The 25,625-nt window shown below is 41.5% G+C and overlaps 2 protein-coding genes across 2 annotated transcripts; both read left to right on the forward strand.

Annotated features, from left to right (window-relative positions):
• Window positions 1,972-6,040, forward strand: LOC8071638 (probable calcium-binding protein CML21). Its single transcript, XM_002451680.2, has 5 exons — window positions 1,972-2,162; window positions 2,741-2,984; window positions 3,866-4,065; window positions 4,504-4,678; window positions 5,606-6,040. Exons 2-5 carry the CDS (start codon window positions 2,792-2,794, stop codon window positions 5,722-5,724), a joined length of 687 nt encoding a protein of 228 aa, XP_002451725.1. The 5' UTR covers window positions 1,972-2,162; window positions 2,741-2,791; the 3' UTR covers window positions 5,725-6,040.
• Window positions 8,172-8,975, forward strand: LOC8071639. Its single transcript, XM_002451681.2, has one exon. The coding sequence runs from the start codon at window positions 8,205-8,207 to the stop codon at window positions 8,856-8,858; it is 654 nt and encodes a 217-aa protein (XP_002451726.1). The 5' UTR covers window positions 8,172-8,204; the 3' UTR covers window positions 8,859-8,975.

The following is a 25,625-nucleotide window of genomic DNA, read 5'->3' on the forward strand; positions in this document are numbered from 1 at the left end:
GACCGGTCCAAAAAAGTACGAGGCCCAATAGTCCATCGGGCCGGTCCATGGCCCGCTATATAAAAAACACCAAATTTAATACAAAATTCAACAAAGTATAAGTAAATAACATTCAAGTCACAGACCTTGATACTTCACAATTCACATAACACAATATACTCACAGATCATATTTCACATGCCAAAAGTCACAAATTAATTTCACAAAGTCATAGAATTTGATACTTCAAGTTACCAGGCCGACACCGTGCCGGCTGTTAAAAGCGGGCTGAGCTGTGCCGCCCGGCGGGCCGAGGGGTCGGTCCAAGCACGGCCTGCTACGTGCTTCGGGCCGGCATGGGCACGGTTGGGATCGAATCGTGCCGGGCCAAATCATTGTGCTTTGGGCCATGCCTTTGACCCGCAGACTGCATGTGCTCAAAGGATAAAAAGGCTTGATTCCACGATTTACAAAGTTTTTTTTAGTTTTATAATGTATTAATTAATATAATATGATCAATAACATATTAATTAATATAATACGATCTTACTTGAAGATCTCCATTGATTTGATTTTAGATTATACCATTTTGACAATTTCTCTTACAAAGAGGATTTTCAGCCGTATTTACGAGAGTTCAACGCTCAACCATCCATTGTTACATTTCAGTCTTCATCAGCTAGTAGGAGAACCTTTCAAAAAGCACAAAATTAAGGGATCGAACGAAACTAATGAACATGCTAAGGGCAAAACCTATTAGTATATAACCACCCAGCCTTGATGAAACTTTCCATTGTCGTAGTCATCAAATAGTATTGCCCCCTTTAAATTATGACTTTCTTAGTTTCTTTTGAAGTATATATTACGATCGTGAAAATTAGATAACCTTGCCTACTACTAGTCCCCGTTGTTAGGCTTCACACTAAGCTAGATTCAAATTAGATATGAGTTGCACATCCTTTCAATGCATCTTTTTGCTTTTTTTTTACTTATTATTAGCTGCCCTAGTCAATGAGATGTGTTGCGTTGAAAGAAATAGCAAATCATTAACTGAGAGCGACATGTAGCATGATAGTATATTTTCTTAATTCTAGATGTTCAAAACATAAATATAATCTGTTCATTTTAAATTATAGACCACTATATAGTTTTGCCCTTACTAACTAAATTTATTGAGAAATAAACCAACATTTGTAAGATATTCTTCTTGAAATGAAAAATTTCCTGGTGATAGCACATTTTATTTGAACTTGTAAGTGTCGACAATTTTATCTTTCTCAAAACTCTGTCAAAATTTTGAAACAAAAATTTGTATATTACTTTACACTATATCACAGCCAAACTATAGCGACTCCAAATTAGTCGCTATAAGCCGTTATAGCAACCAATGATCAGTCGCTGTAACGTTATAGCGACCAATGTATTAAGTCGTTGTAAGTGGTGTCGCTATAAATTTATAGCGACCGATAGAGTTTATAACGACTGATGATGGAACACTAATATTTATAGTGACTTATACATAAGTCTATAGCAACCGATAGGGTTTATAGTGCACCACGTTCACTTAGCTGTTAGCTTTATCCTAACATATGATTGTACTATTTGTTAATCAAAACATAAATACACGCGGGCCTCATATATGTGCCTGCTAGTGGGCTCTCGTACGTACAGTACGTCGTGACACAGACCGGGCTAGATTCATTCAAAAAATAAAAAAACACAGACCGGGCTTTTCTTGTTATAACAAAAACATATAAAATGACAATTTTTGGAATTTCACGTTATCGTTGAGCTTTGCTGACGTCAGCAGCAGCAGCGGCAGCAGGAGGTAGCAGGAGGAACGCGAGTTGGCGCGCGGCGGGAGTTTCGCGCGCCCGCGCGCATGCGTTACACCGGGCATCTGCTCTTCGTGGGCTGCCCACCGCCCTCGGCGCCGGACACGCACGCCTCTGCTTCTCCTCGCTCTCCATCCCCATCCACCACCAGATCCCCGCGAGCGCAGCCTCTCCTTCTCCTTCTCCTCCCCCTCCCCTCCCACCGCATGCGCAACCCGCGCCTCCCTTCCCGGTCCCTTCCTCCCTCCACCACCCGCCCGCAGGCGCGCGTCCCCTGTCGATCGTCGCCCCTCGTCCCTGCCGGTGGAGTGAGTGCTGGAGATCCATCCGGAGGTGGATTTCTCCTCGGTAAGGATGCTATCCAACTCTCCTCGGCCCTGCGTGCTGTTGCGCCCTTTTGTGACCTGAAAGAGGTCGTTCCTTTTGTGCCACGCGCGCGCGGAATATTGATCGTTTCGCTCTGAATTGTTTCCTCACGTTAAAATTCAGTTAAATCCTTCAGTTTCGTTTGAGTGCGATTTCTGGTGAAATGTCAGACATCATATATGGTTTTTGCCGCTATCAGTGCTGCTGTTCTTTTTTTTTTGGTACAGTATGTTAGTACAAACAGTACATGTTTTGTAATTTTTTTTTATGATTTCAATGCATGCTGCTTCCATCGTTACCTGCTTTCCACTGAATTTGTTTGACGATACTTTATAAGTTAAAGTTACTATGAAAATAACTTGTTACATTTGTGAGGACAGTATCATGGTTCTTATTTCATTTCTTGATCTAAAGAATGTCTGCCAAGCTGTCTTTTATAGTTTTTGAGGTCAGTGCCTTTCATTGTGGTGGCACTGGCTTAGTGCCCCCTATCCTTAGTTCGTCTCAAACCTAGGTTAGTGGATATTGCTAATTTCTCACCATGGCGTTTACGTCTCCAGGGCCCAGGCAAGGAGGTTTTGGCACCATACAAGATCGTCAAAATTGAGGAAATGGGAGGTGTAATGAGTGGTGACTCGCCAAGGCACAGCTCACCGGCATCGAAGTTAGAGAAGAAGATGGTTGAAGCCATGAAGCAGAGAGCATTAAAAGGAACCTCTATGAAATCATTCAATAGTGTCATCATGAAATTTCCTAAAATCGACGAGAATTTGAGAAACTGCAGGACTATCTTTCAGCAATTTGGTGAGCTTTACCCTCTATCTAAACCAGCATTGTGGTACCATGTTATTTAAAGGTCAAAACTTGACATAAAACTGGATGTACAGTTCAAATATGTAAATTTAATCAGAGGCAGCCCCCTGAATAAGTTATTAACTTTGGGTAGTCTTTATTCTACAATATTATTTTTGAATTATAGTGACGCTCAGAGTTATTTTTACTTCATCTAATGTATAACTACAGGACAAAACTAGCATGAACAAATTGTTTTGAGTCGATCTGAATGAAATGGTGTCCCACCTATTTTAATCAAATGAAAATGAAAAGATTTTTTTTTCAAAGAGTAGTGCTCCACGTAGAACATATTCTTCCAATTCTAGTGCAACCACACCATGCATGGGCACGGCGGACTGGGTTTATAGGAACAAAGTCTCCTGCTGCCTTTGGTCTAGTGAGTTCAGATAAATGTTGCGTGCACATGGCAGTTCCGTTTCTCCAAATTTACCATGGGATCCTGTCCATTGCAATGCATTATGCCAAGGAGTGAATTCAGGCGAAATCCACCAGATGAAACCTTTTTTTTCTGAAAGAAATCCAGCAGATGAAACTTAACACATCTCTTCTTGGTTATGGCTCTTTTTGGCATAGTTAGGGAAAATGCACCTGCAAATTTGAACCAATTAAAATTGAAATATTTGAGTCCCATTTTACTTGCTTTCAAGCCTCGACATGCTTTGGCACCAATATGATGTGAGGAATTTGTTGTCATCTGCTTGAACTGGCCCAGAATCCAGACTTGCCCTGTCTAATGAAATGTGAAGACTGACCACAATTGTCTTTCATTCAGGTGTTTCATCAAACCTTTTTTTTTATGTTCTGACAAATGTTGTTTTGTATTTATGCAGATGAAGATTCCAATGGTGAAATAGATCAACTGGAACTCAAGCATTGTTTCCAAAAGTTAGGCATCGAATCAACCGATGAGGAGATAAAAGCTCTGTTTCAGGCATGTGACATTTATGAACACATGGGCATGAAGTTCAATGAGTTTATCGTCTTCCTGTGTCTTGTTTATCTTCTAAATGATCCTGCAGTGTCTGAAGCAGTATCCTTGACACAGTACAAAAATACTTCAAAGTTCACTTTGTCTCTTTCTTTAGTGCAGGAAATCCACATAATGCGGCCATTTTTTTAAAAAAAAATTATCCAAAGTCTGATTCTTTCTCTATCTCTATGGCAAACTAAGATATTAAACTTGTGGTATGTGTTTACCTGAGAATTAGAACTAACCATGATATACTACTTACTTTGTTGCATCCAGTAAGGCATATTAGTAGATCACATCAAGTTTTTCTGTGAGGTTTCAAAAGAATTTTAATAGATAAAAACAACTTATTGAACTCTCTGGTTTGAATATTTTGTATGACGTCATATAAGGAGGATACATTAGAGTATTAGACATGCCTCAGGTTGAGATCATATTTCTTTTTTTGTTTATTCTGTCCCTTTGGATATTGCTTATGTCCTTGACATGCTGCTTTAGAGAAAAAGAATGGGATTAGGTAACCTTGAACCAACATTTGAGACATTGGTCGAGTCATTTGTCTTCTTGGACAAGAACAAAGATGGGTATGTCAGTAAAAGTGAGATGATACAAGCAATAAATGAGACCATTGGAGGAGAGCGCTCTTCTGGGCGCATAGGCGTGAAAAGATTTGGTGAGTTATCTCCTGGCACCATCATCCACACTCCCTAATTTCTACTGTATTAGCTTCTCAATAAAAAGGTCAGTTGGTTTTCACTAATATATTGGTATGCCACTACTTGTCAGTCCTCTTTTCTTTAGACACCATTGCTTGTTCTTGAGATATCAATTATGTGAATACCTTCTTTCCTTGGTGTGGCTGGATAGTTCTTTACTCGTTTTCAGAGCACGGTAAGTAGCTTTTGTAGGCTACAACTATTCATAGGATGTTCTTTTCCCTTTTTTTCAGCTGTGATAGAAGGTCATCTATTTTCAAGTCCCATGTTTTCAACACTTTTATTATTTAGGAATCAATGAAAACTCCCAACTCTGAAGATTGATGCTTACATTTGGAAGATTTTTTTTTTCTGTTAATTCAGGAACCTTTGGGTTCAGAATCCATTGATGAAAATGCTTACTCCAAACTAATTGCCATAATCATCCTATGTTGGTGCACCATTGCTTTCTTTGTCACGTTTTCTAGGAACACCATTGCCTTTTGGTTGAGAAAACAGCGATGCCATACCTTCTTTCCTTGGTCTGGATAAGCAGTTCGTTCTCTCTTTTTTTTTGAGGCCAAGGGTAGGTTGGTTATGTAGGTTAAAACTGTTCGTATGTTTTCTTTTTCCTTTTCCTTTTAACCTGTGATGATAACCAAAGACAGGCATGCATTTTGATAAAAAATGAACTACGATCAGGTTTCAAGCTTTCAGAAAACTTATTTTTCTGTTTTAGTCCCAAGGTCACCACTCTGAAGATGCATATTATTACATTTGGAAATTTCCCCTTTCAGCTTAGGATTCAGCATTGATTGATGAAAAGACTTTAGCCCGGTCCAGTCACTGTTGTTACCTGTTCATATGTTTCTTTGCCCTGATATTTGCTCCTTTGGTGAACGCAGAGGAAATGGATTGGGACAAGAATGGAACAGTGACCTTCAAGGAATTCCTTTTCGCTTTTACTCGCTGGGTGGGGATCGATAATGAAGACGACGACGAGGACGATGAAGAAGCAGCATGAGTGTGTCAACTGAAGATTATTAGGCGTTCTGAATTGGCCAAGTCAGCCCCTCAGGAGGCCTCCAGCAGCTTCCTCCTGCCGCAGATCAGAAGTAGTAGCTCATGTTCTGTGTGACAACTGCCAAGCCGATGATAGATGTTTATGTTCGTATAAATAGAATGAACACTAGTCGTGTTAAAGAAAATTTGCTGATAAAAAGTTACCCCGGTCAGATGCTGTTCAGTTAGGTTACCTTGTCATTAAAAAGTACGTATTTGCACTGTGCTTGAAAATGTAAAATTGTGAATTGCAGTAAAATGCTCTTTACTTCGAAGTTGGTTGTCTGCTTCTTCTGTTCATTTTGTGGAAACACATGCCCATGCCCATGCCCATTAATTTTGCAGGACGGCTGACAACAATGCCTACCTTTAAATGGAACTTTGGTCCCTGTGAATACAAGCTTGGAGTCGCCGCTTAGCAAAGGCGATTGAATGCAGGAACCTAAGTTTGCTTGTAGTTGTGACAAGAATTTACCGCCACCGCGAGCGTCTCGACAGTGAGATGGCCATCACCGTCATCGACGGCGGGGCGAGGGTCAGGTTCGACTCGATCTTGGAGTTGGTGCTCTGGGTGTACGTGCTTCCTTTCGTCGTCGGCATGTGCATCGGCGGCCTCGCCACCCTGATGTACCCTGCCGTTGGAGACCTACTCATCTACGCCGTCGTCGCCACCGTCCGTCTGCTCAAGTCGCTGCTTCTTGTCCCTGCGGCCTTGGGCGTCGCCTGATCATCATGATGAGTCTTCTTCTTCTTCTTCTTCTTCTTCTTCTTGGTGTTTCCAACTCTACCACAGTAGTATCTGGTATCTGCAGTTTCAGTAGGTTACAAGACTGGTTTTAATTTCCAATGTATGTATTTCTCGCGTTTTTTTTTGTTTTGTGGACAATCGTGAACCATGCGTAGCAGCCTGAAAAGAGCATGATCATCCATGCATTCCTCACTTGCCTTAAATTGTCAAAACCAGTGACCTCGATGAGTTAGAGAAAAAGTGAAAGAAATAAAGCAGCACATATGCTCTGGTGTCTTTCTGATCATGGCTGTATATGCGCTCTTGTTTCAGATGGGAATATGGGATGAACACAAGCCTCATTTGCTCTGCTTCCGGTTGTGGCAAGGAATTCATTAAAGAAACATTGTTGCATTGGCGAGAATAGATTCTCGCTGTTGGGTCGCAGAAAATCTGAGAATTTGTTACTTGTGACTAGCTACGCCCATTGGTCGACCGTTTATCCCATTTAATTGACCGCGTAGTTTGTTTTAAGTGGTCGTATGTGTAGTCGGGATAAACGCTAAATGTTAGGTGTCAACTATTTACCGTTTAGCGTTTTGAAGGGTAATTCAAATACTTTTTGTTCAGATTCTATATGATCCTGACTAATTACTGCTTTGTTTGGAGATTTTCATCACTAATCATGTTTGCAAAAATCAATTAGTTACCACTTGAGCATCTTTTCAAAGAATTATAGTTTCAGTAGCCCACAGTTTTTTTTTGTTGTTCAAACATCAAATTTTCAAATACTACAGTTAAAAAAAAATCAATTTACTATACCAGCCTCACATTTATTTCTGAAATCAAGGGTAAAGTAAACTAAAAATCACATAACCAAAATTGTTTGCTAATTACTACTTGAGCGTCATCTATCTGCTACAGGATAACCTTTTGTTTTGGCTAGAAAAAAAAATCTTAATTTGCAAGAATAAAGTCATCAAACACCATATGAGTAGTAAAACATACCACTACTTTTTGGAAATTTCTACTTGATTATGAGTTTTCACTGATGCACATAAAAAAAAGAATAAAATGGTATTGTTTTACTGGTATGGTATTCTAATTTTTTTTTTGAAAGGAGCTACGGAGGGGAGCGATTCGCCACCTGGATTTCATTAAATTCAAAGAGAGTTCCAAATACAAAGCACAAATCAAGAGATAGTCGAGCCCTAATTTAGATATATACTCTCTCCGGGTAGTCTTATAAGACAAACGCGGAAAAAAGATTCAAACTTCACAACCTTCAACCAATAATTTAGTGAACAATTTTGAACTATTGTAATACAAACTTGACATGATTAGATTTATGATCAAATATAGTGTCTAATGATCATAATTTTATTTTATAATCATAAAAATTATAATGTAGAATAAATAAACGGTTCATTTGTACCATACCATATTTAACTACGTCTTATAAAACTGCCCCGATCGAGGAAGCAAGACACAAGAGGGGCAAATAAGCATGTCAACGGTTGCAAGTGCTTTGCCAAAACAAAACACAAAGGTTTGTGTTATGAATAGACACGGTTCAACTATGTTTATATCTTTTTCCATGTATATGTATATGTATAGTATTATTTATTTATAGAAATCATTTGAATTGCAACTTTGAGCTATTAAAATTACCTATCGAGCGAGAACAGCGCCGCCGCCGCCGCGGTACGTGATCGATGGCGGATAAGAGCCCGCTCCGGCGGTGGAAGCCCTTCTTCCCTGCGTTCGGCGCCATCGACGCCTCCATCGAGGCCGCCGCTCCTGAGTGCTGCTCCCGGGACAAGTACCGGCAGGTGAGAGGCGAAATCGTGGAGTTGCTCTGCGACTGCGACGCCGCGGACGGCGGCCGAGCGGAGGAGCTCTGCCGTCTGCTCGACGTGGCGATGGCCGAGGCGCTCGAGACGCTGCGGGTGGTCCCGGTGACGCCGGCCATGCTGACGACCACCGACGTCGCCAGGGCCGTCGGCGGCCTGCTGGGGCACGAGTGCGGGAGGGTGCGCGGCCTCGCGCGCGCCGTCGTGAGCGGGTGGAGGGCGTCCCTGGAAGCCGCCCTGGGCACGCTGCTGCAGATATCGCTCGATGAGCACGAGGTGGCCGCCGCCGCCGCCGCCGCCCCTGAGACCGTGAGACGACACTGGTTGAAGCAGGAGATATCAAGCAAGCCGTGGCCAGGATCTCAGACATGGAGTGTCCCAACCCGAAGAAGATGCCTGCTGGCGTTCCCTGGCCATGGCGACGGTCGCGTCAGGAACGAGGAGACGGCAGCCGACAGGCGATGCAAAGCGCAAACACCCAGGAACATACTGCAAGGGATGCAAAGCAGAAGCTGATACGGATACGGATTCGAATATCATTATTCAGCATATTGTAATTCAAATCTGAATACCAATACGGATATAGGGATATTTACTTTGATTTTGGAGATTATATGTATCTATTTGCTTATTGATAATTTCATATTATAATACAATCATTAATAAATAAGTTAATCACTATTTAGATAATTAAATATATAAAATATAAGAAAAATATAGATAATATATATTAATTACTGAATTGAAATAAATAACAATAATATTCTACAATAAAATAAAATATTAATAAATATGATTAGCCATATTAAAATTAATTAAACTTAAGATTATGACTAGATAAACCATAGATGTAGCAAGACATCATTGGAGAAGACATGGAAGCAAAACAAGCAAGGAACAATGAAATGCACGAAATCATTGTTCATGCTGGACCGATTTGGTGGTCCTGTATGTGTACCGGACTAGTCGGTATGAACCCGACAGCACAAGTTTCTTGGGGACAAAAAGTGAAAATTCTTCTAAATGATGTCCAAAAATTATGAAATTTTAGGTACAAACTCACAACACCTTAGGGACTCAACCAAAAATGAGGTCAAAACTCCAAAGTAAAAAATACCGGACCTGGCCAGCCTAAACCTGAAGGTGCACAACGGCACTCCCTCAACCTTGATTAGTCTGGTATGACTATGAGACTGGTCTGGTTTGCACGAAATAGTAGCCCGGCAAAAATGGATTCAAAGCCAAGAACTCAATCAAATCAACTCTGATGGATATGAAACTTTGTAGGGTGGTTCCTAGGGATGTTGAGAGGATATCCTCAAGACATCAACAACTAGAAATCACCCAAACAGCCACCATTAAAAAGATTGGGTTTTTTTTCAGACTACAACGGGTGGATTTTCATGCTTGTGATGAATCTACCCAAATCACTTGGCAGATATAATCATCAGAGGTCTCAGCATATATCGAAACCCCTAAAAAAATCCCTAAACTCGTTGGAACACAAAATCCATCGAGAGAGCAAAGGGAAGGAGATCAGGAAGGGAAAACACAAAACCAGATCATATGTGAATCAAGACTTAGATCTTAAAGGAATGATTTGTTTATTTCTCTAGATGAACCAGGTTTGATTCTTTACAAAGGAAAAGATTATAGAGAATTAAACTCAAATAGTGTATCTGTCACCCGTACAGAGGATATCAATAGTACAAACTAGAGGCAGGAAAACCTAGAGAGAGATAATCTATACCTATCTATAAAGAGGTAAAATTTCAGTTTGCCAGATTTCTGTCCACCTTTTCTATCCGCCAATTACCGATTAAGAGTAGGGAAGAGAATAGAAAGAAATACAGGGTTTTAGATGTAAAGATACAAGAGAGAAAGAAGAAGACGGAGGACCTTAATAGTTTATAAAATAAATTAGGGTTTTTGATGCAAAATATCCAAATTCAAGCGGGCTTCTTTTTTTGACTTGGGCCTTCGTTGGGCTGGACCAAGCCCATGCAAACATTTTTATTTTTCTTTCATTTTTCTCTTTTTTTTTATAAAAAACAGAGATTTTACAAAATTCACCAAAAATCATAAAAAATTAGAAAAAATTTAAACCAATTTTGTTAGATTTATAAAGATATAATCGATCCATAGATGTTATGAATTTTGTTCGGTTATGTTTTTACTATAGGTGTATTAAATCATCCTTGCATATGTTGTAAGCATATAGGTTCAGCGATGATCGAGAACGTGCTAGAGGTAGACCCGAAATACGTGGAGGTGGCTAGGAGTACGAGGAGGATGTCCTCGTTGTTGGTGTTCCCAAGGATCTTGTTCGGTTTCTACCTAAGACACGCCCCGGTGGATAACCTCTATTTTCAACACTTATTATGGAGGTTGATATGATGCTTCAAAAAAGCTACAAAGATCGATATTGAGTCATAGAAACACATGGGTAGTATAAAAAACTGCAAAGTTAGGATATATTTATATCTAAATAATTATGTGTTTTGCAATGAAAGGAAAAAATATATTAAGGTGTATTTTAATTCAATAAAGGTTTAATAGGATATTTGTTATTTATTGTCGGCATTAACTTATATTATGAATGTGTCTGTCATCATGAAATAAACTAAAAAAGCAAAAAAATATAAAATAAATATGTACCATTCATGTTATCGTTTTGCGTGACTATTTAGTAGTTTTTTCCTTCTGTTGCAACGCACGAGCATGCTTGCTAGTGGAAATAAAAATTGAATAGATGGCTGGTTGGGGACAGCCTCTTTCTTATTTTTAGAGCTATTACACATTCCGACAAAATGGTCCAAGTCTTGATTGGTGCATCCAGCGGCCACGCGCTCTTCATGACCTAGCTTTGCCTCAACGCAAGCTTCATGATGATGCCACGTGCTACCTCTAGTTTGTGCTAGAACTCCAACTAGGTTTTGAGGCTCAAACCCAAAACCCATCCGCTGGTAGTTTTGAAGCCAGAACCACCAAACTGTCCATACTTAGTTTTAAGGCTCAAACCAGCAAACCATCCTCTGATGGTTGTGAGGCTAAAACCACCAGACCTCACTGGAGATGTGTATCCACTATACCACCTCCACTCTCTCAACATGTGTCATCATCATCCTCAACCAGATCATCGAGTCTTCTAGTGCCCCCGCTTTACTTGGTCAATCATCATCTTGACTTGGCCAACATGTATACTCCTCTACGTGTTGTCTTGCTTGTTGATTTCCCCAAGTGCTAGCCACCATGGTCAGTCTTCTAACCATCTTGGTCCCTTGGTTTAAGCCTCATGTCCATCCTTTATCGCAGAACTAAACTTGAAATAAAAAGAAGGATCCATAAACTTGAATCATGGTAACTTTGTTTTGGAATTTGGGTGACCCTTTGGCCACCAAGATCATGCTCAAGTCTTGCTCCTCTTGCTTCCAAGTGATAGGGATGGTTTTGAGCAAAAATCAATAATTTCTTGCAAAAATCACATAACTTCCGTTAGCGAGAAATGTGAGGAGTTTATGAGATAATTGTGTGTGAGAGAGATAGAGCTTACACTTGAGATGAGGGAGTTGTTGGCCATCTTCTTCTTCCACACATGAAAGATGAAATCAAGATTAGGGTTTGGGTTGATTCATGGGGAGAAAACAAAAAGGGGTTTCTTGAGCTCACCCAAGGATGGAGATGGGGAGTTGTTGGCCATCTTCTTCTTCCACTCATGAAAGATGAAATCAAGATTAGGGTTTAGGTTGATTCATGGGGAGAAAACAAAAGGGTGTTTCTTGAGATCACCCAAGGATGGAGATGGAGATGAAGATCTTCGTCTTCTCCTTGAGATGATGATGCTTGAGCTTGTCTTGCTCTTCTCTTCTTTTCTCTCTCTTCCTTTCTCGAGTTCTTGCTTTCTCCATCTTGAGAGAGAGAGATGAGAGTGGGTGGGAGAGCTAAATACATAGCTAGGAGTATTCCATCTAGAGCTAACAAGTGGGACCAAGAGAGGGGAGAGAGACAACTCATCCGAACTAGTTCTACTATCTAAGTGATATGGTGGATATATGGTCCGTCAAGATGTCAGATGGTCTGACAGAACACAATTTTTGGGATATTGAATGTGGAGAGGAGAGACTGATATTGGTGTCCTTAATTTACTTTATACAGGTAGTAGAAATTATTCTAGGTTTAGATATCACTTCTCAAGTGAAAACTTGGATAATTTTGTTAATTCAACCACCAAGTTGATAGGGTTGACCCTATTTGACTTGGTTGATTAGAGAAGATTAGGGAAATTGTATTGAGAATTGAATTTGGCATCCTTGTCCTATAGGAGATAAATCAAGGTTTCTACTAAAATGATAAGCTTGCTTGGAGAAGAGCTAAACCAGAACTAGCTAGGGCTCAATGCCATGGTTGATCATGTTTGTGATTTGGATACATTGTGAAGTGTATCAAGTACTCAGGTTAGGGTTCATGGAGAGGTTGGTGAGAGTTTTGGTTTCAAGGGGTGTTTTTGAAAAGTTCATGGAACAACTGTTGGGTTGTGATGCACATCTATGTTACAATTCTAGTTTTATTGACCAAAGAAAATTATTAAAATATTAATATTTTTGCATAAAATTTAGAGTCTACTTATTAAATATATGGATACATATTATTATACACTTATTAATTGCCATTTAAGGAGAGTGGACTAGTAATCTTCTTGGTTTGGTGCAGAGAACATTGCCTACGTGTGAAAAGTTGTCTGGCTTCACGCTAAGACTGTCAGGTTAGCTGTAAAGATAACTGAAATGGATGCTTTTCGCACAAATTTTGGCTATATATGCTGGCCTTCTCCTTCCTTCATTTTCACCCACACCATTACAACCTTCCTCATATCTCCTCACATAGCGAACCATGTCCTCCAACTCACAGATCATTGTCCAAGCACTCTGCGCCATAGTTCCCAAACCCAATAGCTCTCAACCCCTCACTGATGTACCAAAAGAAGCGCCTACCTCAGAGAATACAAGGGGCACTTTGCCACGATGAAGTCTACGGCTGCGTCGAGGAAAAGCTGGACACTTAGGCTTCTCGTTGAAGCTCAAAGATGAAGAGATCGCCGAGGACTTGTATGCTATGACTGGTGAGCTCCCACGCGAACACCCTCGTCGGAGACTAGCCCAAACACAAACGATGCTTAACGTGAGTCTCTGCCCTCCCAATTTTACTAATTTCATTCATCCCCTCTATTGATTAGTTTTATTTTATTATGTCTAGTACATTGATTAGTTTAGTTGGTGTATTAATTATGATTATAAATTTGAGATCTTAGTAGGTATGTGACTAGCCCTGAGCAAATCTGGTCTTGCCCAGCTTGAGCCCATCAGGCTAAGGTTGGCCCATGGCTGCTAACTAGACGGGCCTGGCACTAGTTTTAGTGGCATGAGAAAAAAACAGGTCGGGCCAACAGAGCCCAACTATTTTTTTAAAAGCCTAATAGGCTTGATAGGCATATCAATCGTCAGCCAGCCTAGAGTGGTGGTGACCTTAAAGTAAGGGACAACACACTATTTAGAGCATTAGTATAGCTATAATTACACAAACAAGAAAAAGTTGAGGACATTTCCATGGAACTCGCTTTGTCCCCCCCCCAAATAGAATGAAATCCATGATTGTACAACTCTAATGCAAGTTTGTATCCATTCATGCAACTACTAATTGATCTCTCATGATAGTATAATACGCCTTATTTTCATGCATGTGCTTTTGAAAATTAGTTCAACAAGTCAGAAATTTCTCATTTCATACAAGAAGTCTAGCAACAATCTATATTGGATATCAATTAGCTTATTGTGAACTTTATCCTTCCCAATCCTACTCTACCCTTTCTATGTTGAAGCTGACTTTAGATATGAATCATTTAGAATTCTGTTGATCAAAACTTCTGCTCTGTATATGAACATCTCTAGAAAGGAAAGGTGGTTTAGGATGACAAAATATTCAAGTCAAATGCACAAGCAGTCCCTAAACTTGTCAAGGGATGCCATTTAGGTCTACGAACTATGAAAACATATTTCTTGGTCCCTAAACCTGTTAAGTGGTGCACCATAGTGGTTGGTATGGTCTAGAAATAAACCTACAGTGCACCATTTTAGAAAATTAGGGATGTGCATTTAACAAGTTTAGAGACCCAAAAATATGTTTTTGAAGTTTATGGACTAAAGTGGCATCCCTTGACAAGTTTGGGGGTGGCTAATGCATTTAACTATTTCTATATTGACAACTAATAGTGGTCCATGTTTTAGGCATAATGAAAGTGTTGTGGGTTTGTTTTCGCGACAGTAATTAGGTTGTTCAACATGAGTCAATGTGTGTGTGTGTGCCTCTAGTAGCTTAAGCACTCAAAAAGTAAGGGTTTATCCTAGTTCAAGCATCTAAGCCCTATGTTTAGTAGGAGGTTCTCATGCTAGGATTGCTCAATCAAGTTCTTATAATGGAGCAAGAGAGAGATGTAGGGGGAGCACTATGCTACTCTAGGGTTTGATCATCCAGGATCCAATGGATTTCCCTCCCCATCCCCTCTATAGGAGCCACACCCTACCTTATATCTCGTAGGGCCATGTTGTATGCCACTCAAAGGAAATATGGTGCACCAAGAGCCCCGACATCATTGTTGACTTCGTCTAGATGGTGGGCGTGCTATTATGTGCACTACTTGCTTGCTGATGCTCCATTTCCTTTAGCTCGAGCTTGATGCATTCATCCTCAAGATTGGCTTGCTGAGCCTCGAGGCACTTGGCCTTCTCCTTGAGGTCCATGGATTGATGAGTCAGAGTTAGGTCTGAGGGCATGAGCTTGGTCTCGTTGATGGAATGATGTTCCCCATGGAGGTAGAAGCACTCGAGCCTTGGGAAGTTCTATCAGCCTTGTCAACGTCATACTCTTAGTTAGCCCCCGAGAATATCTCAAGGAAGGTACACAAGTGGATGTCAGTCCTAGTGGCACTAGTGAGGACAACACCGTAGTGGGTAGCTCGGATCATTAACTACTCTAGTTCAAGCTAAACATTGTTGTGGAGTTCTAGACCCCATATGAGAGATGTAGAAGGGCGCACCCGAAGCAGGGGGTGATTGTAGCACCTCATTGGTGGTAGTCTAATGATCGACATGGCTAAAGTGTAAAATATCTAATGGTGCTATGCCATAGTGGGCTTAGAGACAACACCTCTAGGTCAGCACGAAGGAGCCTGGAGGGAATGACATCACAAACTTACTTTCCTCTTATGAGGCTCCTCTAAAAAGATGGAGCTCACTATTGTGATCAATGACATAGTCCTGACTCCTAAAGTTGTGAGCCTAGCCAAGGCTGAAGACCCTGCCAACAGAGATGCTCTCATTAGAGAAGTGCACATCACCTTCGAGGGTGACACCTCTAGCCCATACGAGAAGGATGGTGTCCTAGTCCACTAAAGGGCGACGATCACACATGACACTGCCTCCTACCTAGCGCGCCAACTATCATGGGTTCATTTTCATGGCAGTAATATGGTTGTTCATGTGGGTTGACGTGTGAGCCTATGGCAGCTTAAGCACTCAAAACACATGGGGTTTATCCTAGTTTGAGTGTCTCATCCATACGCTCAGTAGTGGTGTTCTTCATGTTAGGAATGCTTAGTTAAGTTCTTACAATGGAGAAGAGAGAGATATAGGGGAGCGATATGCTACTTTAGTGTTTGATCTACTGAGATCCGATGGATCTCCCTTTCATCCCCTCTATAGGAGCCCATGCCTTGCCTTATCATCTCAGAGGGCGATGGGAATAGAAGTTGTGTGGTTGCTTAGGGTTTTCCTAGGGTTTCTTGCCTTAGTCTTTGATCTTACCCTTCACAATGTCATGAGTCCTATTTTGTCTCATAGCTAGGGACTAGCAATGTCCTAACTGCACACTGATGGCTCCTGCCATTAACTGGTGTTGACCTTCGAGTGTTGTTTGTTATCGCCATGCCTTCCCTAGGTGTGCCTTTTTGTGGCTTCCTTGATACACCAAGCGTCCACCCCTCATGGATGGAGGCTACCATGCGGACCTAGTATCTTCTTCTACATAGCCGGACAACTATCCTTGTCATGGGACATCACGCCTTAGGCGTGACCATATTCCAGTAGTAGTGGAGAGAAACGAGCACCTATTGCTCTACGCATCTATCAGGCTCTAAATTCCTAACAGATTCTAGAGGATAACCATCATGGCATCACATGGTGTGGGAGCTTAGCCTGAGCTAAGGCTAGGGGGACTATGGTGGTGCTTGCATTGCCGGGAGGTAGGGGAAAATGGGGAAAAGGAGACTACATGTATGTTTACTATTGGCAAAAAATTTGGACATCATGCTAAAGCACTTGTAATAATTATTAATGAAAATGGAATATTGGTTTCTTTATTTGCAGAAGCTAGTTCCTGGAGCACCCCTAGATGGTATGACACCAGAGTCTTACCTGATGTGTCAAAAGAAGAACTAGCTTTCCCCAATGGTGCACTAGTGATGACATCGACTAGTGCTTTGCTTGATGCTACTAGATCATAAGTCTAGTTGCCTACTTCATCACTCATGGATGAGAAAGCTATAGTGGACATTAATGCAAACAAAACACATACTATGTGATAACTCTGTGTGCTTTTGATGGACCATCTTTCATTCAATGAATTATTTATCTATTAATTAGCGTGTGTTTTTATTAATTTGTCTTTCTATCTTTATCTAATTTTTTTCCAACGCCTTCCTTTTCTTCTTTATTTTCATCCATCTATACTAGTTTAGATTGCAAATTAAAAATGCCTACGTCCAAAAGAATAGAACATAGTTTCCTAATAGAGTTGGGATTGATTAGAGCAAATTGTCATTGATTTGATTGTTCCTAAAGTAAATTTCATGTATGGCATTTCTTCATTACAATACATGTTGTGTTGTTTTAGAAGGGGAAGACCTACATTCTATATATCCATATTGCCAGTCATGTTTAAGAAGGAAATTCTATCAATATTTCACAAATCTATAGAAGTTAGTCAGTGGAAACTTGATGATGTTGCCAAGTACATGAGTTTGCCTTTCAACATGTTGCATTTTTGTTTGACAGAGTAGGTTTGCTTTAGAAATGTTTAGAATTTAATTAATCAAAGTATATACTAAATCAAGATAAAAGTTCTTAAAAGTTATATAAGGACTTCCCTTTTCAACTACTTGTAAGACATATCAAACTAGGATACCACTACTAATTTTAGGACAGAAACCTGATCTAGCTTTTATTGAAAGCTTAAATAATATTGCTAGGGTTCCATCTTACAAACCATGCAACAGGTTGCACCACAGAGCTGCAAAAAGCACCTTCACCATCGTTCGGAGCATCCAATTTTATAGACATGTCACCACTTTGTTTGCCTTCCTTTAGCTTGAAAAGAAGCCCCTCCATGGCTATCTCCTCCTTCCTCGCCATCTACTACCACTGATTAAGAAAACCAAATGACTTGTAAGGAGCTTATCTAGGTGATTTTAGCACATTCAAAATATTAATGACATTTTTTGCTGCAATCTTTGACCACCCCATTGTTAGGGAAAAATAGGAATTCAGTACTATTGTATAGAAATGTTATGGGAAAATAAATTAGTTAGCATTGCATATTGCTTGAATGACAAAGATGATTTGACTAATCTAATAATTACTAAATGGTTAGTTGTCATTCCAATAGTAGTGTGTCCTACTTAGTTTCACTAAACACCAACCTAACTTGTTTGGTGAAGTTTGTAATAATTAATTGCCATTTAACAAATGTCCTATCAAATAAATTAATTATATAACAGCTAGGACCACCAAGTTAATCTACCTAAACTAAGTATCACCCTCTTGACCAACTTAGCTTAAGTAACTCAACTCTAGTAACCCTGGAGATATCATGCGCACACTCCACTAGCACTAGACAAAGGATCCTGGTTGCGTAATATATCACTACTAAAAAATCCAAATGTATGCAAAACCATTTTGGTCAAAATAAATGCCAATACCATCGGTGTAAATCATTTGTGATGGAAGTAATGAAAAAATCATTGTCATCATGTTTGTCGTGTGACATATCATGGATATCAATTTAGCATAATTCATCATAGATAAACATTTGATACATGATGATTCAGATGTTATCAAAGAACCCGTTCAGGCCCACCTAACCAGTATGGCATCCACATGGTTAACACATGTATGTTGATGTGGTCGACATTTGGCATCTATATGGCTGACACATTTATGATGGCGTGCCAAACACGTCCGTGGTAACATGGTCGACACGTGTGTGATGGCATGGTGGACACATGCGATTCAAGCTACTTCTCCACTACAAACTCTAAACCAAACCAAACTAAACTGAAAAGTCAGTTTGTTTGATTTTTGGTTGCGAGTTCAATTCCTGAGTTGGAGAAATTGGGCCCTCGGCTTTGGTTGCGGTTTTCTACTCAAAACCAAACCTAGAAACCATGGAATCGAACTAGACACCGATGTGTACAAAATAGAGGAAACGAGCGCCAGTGCACCAAGTGACAAGGCTCTACCACTCTAGGCAACCAGACCTGCCGGCCCAGCAGGCCACCAGCCTCATCCCCCCATACTTCAGTGATACCTCAATTCCATGCACATGCATGCATGGTCGCTGACTTACTACTCACACATCCTACATCCACATGGTGACTCACAGTGTCACATCACACCCTAAGCCTAACCTATTACCTATCTTCTCTAGTAGTGACGGTAGCGGTCGCACGGTGTGACACGACCACGTGGGCATGGTGAGCGGCAACGCGAATGGTGTGGCGGGTCGTGGCAAGACCACTCGAGACTCGACCAGGTCACGACGGTGTGGCACCACACATACACTACATAGTGGTGTAGCACTACGACGAGCAGGGAGCCATGGGCGGTGAGTGGTGCGAGCAGGGAGGTCCCAACAACGATTGGATGTCTGTGAGCTGTGAGCTTCTGTTGGCTTCTGATGGCTGCTATATAGTAATTCGGTTGGTTCGGTTTAAACTAAAATAACAAAGTAGAAAAGCAAATCTAAATTTGTCAGATTTCATTTTTAGCAAGAATGATTGCTTGTTATTTCTATGAAACTGAACCAAAATTGTGGTTTAAACCGAATGCCAGTTTGATATGCGATGATGTGGCAACCTGCACTTGTTTATGAGGCATTTTACTAATGGTCATAGAAATTTGATGAATTTCAAATTGTACGGGTTCGTTGCATTCTAGTCAGCCCATTTTATGCTCCCAGCCTTTTCTCGGCTCATTTTAGAAATGCAACAAGATTACAATCCACTAAGCACAAATAATAATTCATACATCTAATGTTCTCTCACACACACGAACCGAATCAATGACCACAAGTTCAGTTCACACGCATGACATTAGTTCAGACCAATTAACATAAGCATAGGTTCATGAACTTATTAAGACTTACCAGCAATACCACACTACACCTTAGTTCACCACACAAGACCATACAATGCTACAAAAACAACTTAGCATAGGACAACACATGACCATACATACAACGCTTGTTCTTGAATTCCTCCATCTCTTGTTGGGCCTTAAGCACAATTTCTTGGGTCTTGACCATTGATTCTTCAATTTCTTTAATTTTATTCTTCAAGGTGTCCACTTCATGTTGAAGGTGATCATCACATTGCAACTCGATCACCTAGTGTCACTTGATGCAATCACTTGCAACGCATTCAAAATTGCTCTCTCAATCAATTGGATATGATCTCAATTAAAACATATGAGAGTAGAGGCCTAAAGTTAAGCACAAACTCTTGGGAAACACATCCCCTAGGTGCTCAACTCACCCTAAGGGCTGGCCATCCCTCTATACATAGAGGGAGGAAAAAAAACTAGATGTTTCACCTTTTCACACGAGCTCATGCTTCCTGCATGCCAATTGGACCCACTACCATGACTAGTGTTGACGGTGGTTAACGTCAATATTTATTAAAACTTTAGACACAAGGGAACACATGAATACACACTAGTCTAGGGTTTTAACTGACAATTTCCACGAGTTTTGCATATTCTATATTTTCCAGGGATTATTCCAGAAAAGCATAAAAGAGGGGATTATAGTGCATCATTATAACGAAACTTATCCGCAACGGAAAACATCGTCATCAGGCTCAGGAAGGGTCTAGAAGACACCCGAAGCAGCGGGACCCACAGAGGAGAGAAGGTGGGGCCGACCGGCCCCACCCTGGGGCCGGTCGCCACCCTAGGTCATCCGTTGGCCACCACCTTCTGGAGTCTTCCTCCTACGCCTCCTTGGAAGCAAAGCAAAATATCCCTACATTGATTTTAAGTCGGTTTGATCCGATGGTGCACACAAGATGAAGACACGGATCGATGACGTGGTGGTTCCTTGCCCTCTACTCCACCTCGACCTATATAATGACGCCCCAAGGCCCCTCCAAGAGGCATTCTACACCCCGGTGCTTCATATTCTCTACATAATTAGGGTTAGGTCCCTCTAGTTGATCTAGTTCTAGTTCATCTAGATGTAGCAATTAGGAGAGACTAGTTCTTCTAGATCTAGTCTTGTTTATAGATTAGAGAGATTGAGTAGAGGAGTAGAGATTCTAGAGGAGTTCTGGCCTGTCAGCGTTTCTTCGTGGCTGTATTCGTCTGGATTTAGTTCCTTCGCTCGGAGCTGTGTTCTGAGGTACTTTTGTACTTACTATTCCAATTTAAGTAAGCAACTTGTTCTTATTCGTTATTTGGTTCACATCTCATATTGAGTGCTTTGATCTTGGTCATTACTTGGTTCAAGTAGTATTTCGTAGTGTAGGCGTGGTGCCTAGGCTAGGTTTACTTGTGAATGTCCCCTGATTAGCCAGACTGTGGTAGCTCGCGTAGGTGACTTTATAGCTGTGTTGAATCCTGTGTAGTCCACATCCCGTTGATAGGACTAATAGGCTTATAGGTGTCTGATAGGAGATTACTCTGTTTCTTCTCCTATTTGGGTTACTTGCCCGATAAGACGATATTATACAAAGTTTACCGGAGTCAGAACCAGAGTGCATTAGCTATTTCCTTTTTCTTTGATATGATCTAGCCTAATTGTAGGGCTAAGTCTATATACTTTGTCATCATCACAATTGTTCCCTGTGAATAAGATATTTATAACCTCCGGGTAAAATGTGACACTGGTATGATATCTATGCGCTTGTGGATAATCCTACTTAAAACTTATTTAATGGAGTGCAGTTAATCTATACCAACAACCAGTAGTCCCACCATAAGGAGCAACATTGTCTCCCACGTGTGCTAATAGCTATCAACCCCGAGGGCCCATTGGTCAGTCATCTGGTGGTAGGACCGCAAGGTGGCTTAGTGCCTCTAATAACCGACATCTAGCCCAAACACTAGACTGAACACTTGCCAAAAAACTATCTCTAGACCTTCTGTCTAGTGGGCCTCGTCTGGTGCACACCGGATGTGACGGTGTGGCCCAAGAACTCAAACAGTCTACTCCCGTGCAACGGTCCAGTTGGCGGTCTAACTTCCCTTATTTGTAGTTCAGCCTCCCAACCGGCTAGGCTAGGCCATAGCCAGCGACCCATGTGCCACGGCTAGCTACACCGGGCACGACACATAGGACACATCTGATGCGCTGATGGTCCCACCACCCAGGAACCACAGGCAACCCTGTTTTTTGCCATTATCTTCTCCACTGGTTTCGATTGATCTTAAGAAATTTTACAAACATTTGAAACCATGCGAACCTCAAGTGTTGCCCTACAAGACAACCACCCCCTTAGGTCCATGTTAGCATTTTCACAAATCATTTTGTAAAAGGTTTTCAAACCCATTTTTCAACCACCACTTGATCCTAGCAATGCATGCAAAGTTAGATCACTCAAGTGACACTAGATGACTGATATGAAACAAGTTTGCTCCTCTTACTAGTATGACCATCGGTCATAAAATTGGCCATGCACTTCTCTGCACAACCTTAGACCATACCAATGAAATGAAATGAAATGGCTTACAAATATACATTTGCCTCACGCGTTCCATTTTATCTCCATGTGGGTGATGCTACATAAGAATCCAACCTCCATCTTCATCAAATCGTGAACAATGATCATCCATAGGTGTAGCTAACCACGCTACCTTTGATCATTGCCCATATTATGAAGTTCCTCGATCATTCTTCATCAAGCCACTTGATTGTCAAACCAAATCAATACGTGGCTTGATCTTCCATTTTTATATGATCCACTTTATATCAACATGTGGCCTTATTGGTTCATCGATCACAACTTCTCTTGCTCTTCATCACTATTCCCTTGGTACATCGACGCAAGTCCTTGCTCAAGCTTCTCCTCCACGTGTGGTTTGTCGCTCCAAAGCCTCTGACTTGCCCTTCACTCTTGCAACACAGTCCATCATAACCAAGTCATGTCTCTTGATCTTCTCCATCCTTCATCACAACTAGTTGAGTTTTGCAACACATCCAAGCCACTTCACCACCATGGCTCAAGTTGCTCATACTAATAATCAATATAAGCATGCATATATGAGAATTGTTGCGATTCCAACAAAATTTATGGATAAATAAACTCGTGATGGTACACCACCCCATCCTAAAGGTCGATAAAAACCTAGTATGAGTGGTGTCAGCTCATTAACACTATTTTGGTACATGACGTACTGGTGGTGTTTCACAATCCGTGAACAAAGTTTTCCCGTGTTTATTTCAAGTCTAGCTGAGGGCTGAGCGCTAAGAAGACTAGCAAGAGTACTAGACCGACTAGTAGACCATGCCGATTTCAGGCAATAGCTCTTGCTCACAAAATGTACAAATCATGCCTATATATAAAGCTGGTCTTGTAGAACTCAAGTTCCACAAAATATATATATAAGGCAATAAGTCATGATTGCTGCAACATTTCCCTTCTCTTTGATTTGAAAGACTTTTGTGGAAACGAATAATTTGCGCAGCTCGGTAGATGACCATAATCAGGTCTTCAAAACTTAAAGTAGCAGCATTGTACTTTATGTTCATTTTGATCAAATTTCCTATCCCTGTTTCTCATATTTTGCACGAGCACTCCTATGGCTAACAGGAGGTAATGTATGCATGTGCGGATGCAGTGAACAGACATGAACCAGAGTTATAGAGTGTGTTTGGTTCCCTATACTAGGGCCTAGCCAGACTTATGTAATACAAGTTGGGCTTGTTTGGATGCCTGCTTGCCCTGTTAGCCAGGCTACCGCAAGCCAGATTGGGGGGGGTTTGGGTGGCTTCCTAGAAACGGCCGATTCGGCCATTCTCTCGAAGCGTGGCTTGTTCTTGCGACGAGGATGAGTTCACTCACCTTCTCCATACCCCACCGGCCACCACACCTCCGCCGCATCCCACCGCTCAAGCTCAACGCCCCCACCAGCATCCCGTCGCCTTGCTCCCACTTCTCCTCCTCGCACTCTGCATCCTGTCGCTGCCTTCTAGCTCCCCCAACCGCACCGGCGGCCGCGTCGGCAGTGAGGGGGAAGAAACACGGCCCGCACTCGGGGAGGGAGACCGGCGGGATCCATTCCATTCCAAGCTCAACCGAGGCAGATCCATTCCATTCCAAGCTCAACCGAGGTAGATCCCCTCTCCGTGCTCCGCGACAACGCCGCCCACAACGAGTTGGACAAGATCATTTTCTCCGGCGACGAGACCCACTTCGGCTCCGACTACACCTTCCCGGCTTCCACCCCCACGGCCCCACCGCCTTCGCCTCCAAGCAGTTCGGCCGCCCCTACTCGCTCTCCACCGCCGTCTTCCTGGCGTAACACCACGACCTCAAGCACACCGACTTCATCTAGGCCGCACGCCTCCGCCGCATCCCGCCCGTCCCCTCCCAGACCGCAAGACCTTCCTCAACTTCCTCCGCTTCGGCCACAACTCGCTCCCCTCCGCCGACCCGCTCCTCCCCTCCGCCTTCCAGCCGCAGGAGCCCCACGTCCACCCACCCTCGCCGCCGCCCGGGGACCCCACGGCCGCCGAGGAGGCCACCACGGGGAATGATGAAGGTAAGCTCACCATGGCAAAGAAGAGGTGACTGCACTAGAACAAGTCTGGCAACCAAACAAGATCTAGCTAGACCAGGCTTACTTAGACACAACAACCAAACAAGTGTTGGTTGCATAACTAATGCTGGCTACAGCTAGCCTGGGCTATTTTTGCTAGCCAGGCTTAGTGGAGAAATGAACCAAACACACCCATAGTTCTTGTGTATATATGAGAGCTGTAAAAGGTAAATGCTGAGGTCATATATTTTCTGTTTTCTTGTTCTCTTGGATGATAGAAAGAAGAAGAAATCTGTGTTTTAAATTAGTTATTATTGTGAATCTGGGCCCGGTTCTGATTATATAGTTATGAAAGTACATGAAAATGTTGCCTAGTTCTTATAAGCTGGCCTCAAATATTAGCTATGTTCAAAAAATGCACAAGATCGACCAAGAAAATAGAAAGAAAGAAAATACATAAGAATGCAATACCGATACTATATACTTGTCCTATTTGTCAGGATTTAACAAAAAGTACATGATTTAAGGTCTTTTGTCTCTACGACATCGACAAAATGTAATTTGGTGGAGACCACGCCACCCTATCCGTTCCTTCTCAAACACATCAAGAAAATGTGGTTTAATCCACAACACCTATCTCTGTTAAAGAAATTTTTTTCTAGCCTACGAGGAGAGATAGGATATTTTTGCCCTTGGAGACGAAAACCGCTTTGGACAATTACCATGGCCACTTTGTCGGAGAATGGCGATAGGGATCAGCCCAAGAAATGTTAGGGGAGATCCACAAGGATCCTAATTGAGTTCACAGATAACAACAACGTCAGTATGGTATGAACCAAACTAAGGTAGCAAATTAGCAATAATACCGATTTGACCTTGGTCGGCAGCCACAATGTCTGTATGGTAAGAATAAAAAGGCTCTATTTCGAATTTACAGAAGTTTTTTTTTTTTTTGTTCTCTTTGATTTTCTATAAAAATGAACTGATTGTTATAAAATTTCGGTACAACCGTTACGAAATTCCAGCAATCTAAATAGACCATAAATCACGTTCGATCCCTATCAGTGCCCCGGAGACCCAACAAAAAAAAGATACCATGACTTAATTACATTCAAAGCTCTGAATGGTGTTCGTCACAGTTTCACACGGCTACTCTTCTCATCATCCTATATGACTTTTAAGGAAAGTAATGCACATGCGG

The sequence above is a fragment of the Sorghum bicolor genome, chromosome 4 (genome assembly GCF_000003195.3).
Source record: "Sorghum bicolor cultivar BTx623 chromosome 4, Sorghum_bicolor_NCBIv3, whole genome shotgun sequence".
Lineage (NCBI taxonomy): Eukaryota > Viridiplantae > Streptophyta > Magnoliopsida > Poales > Poaceae > Sorghum > Sorghum bicolor.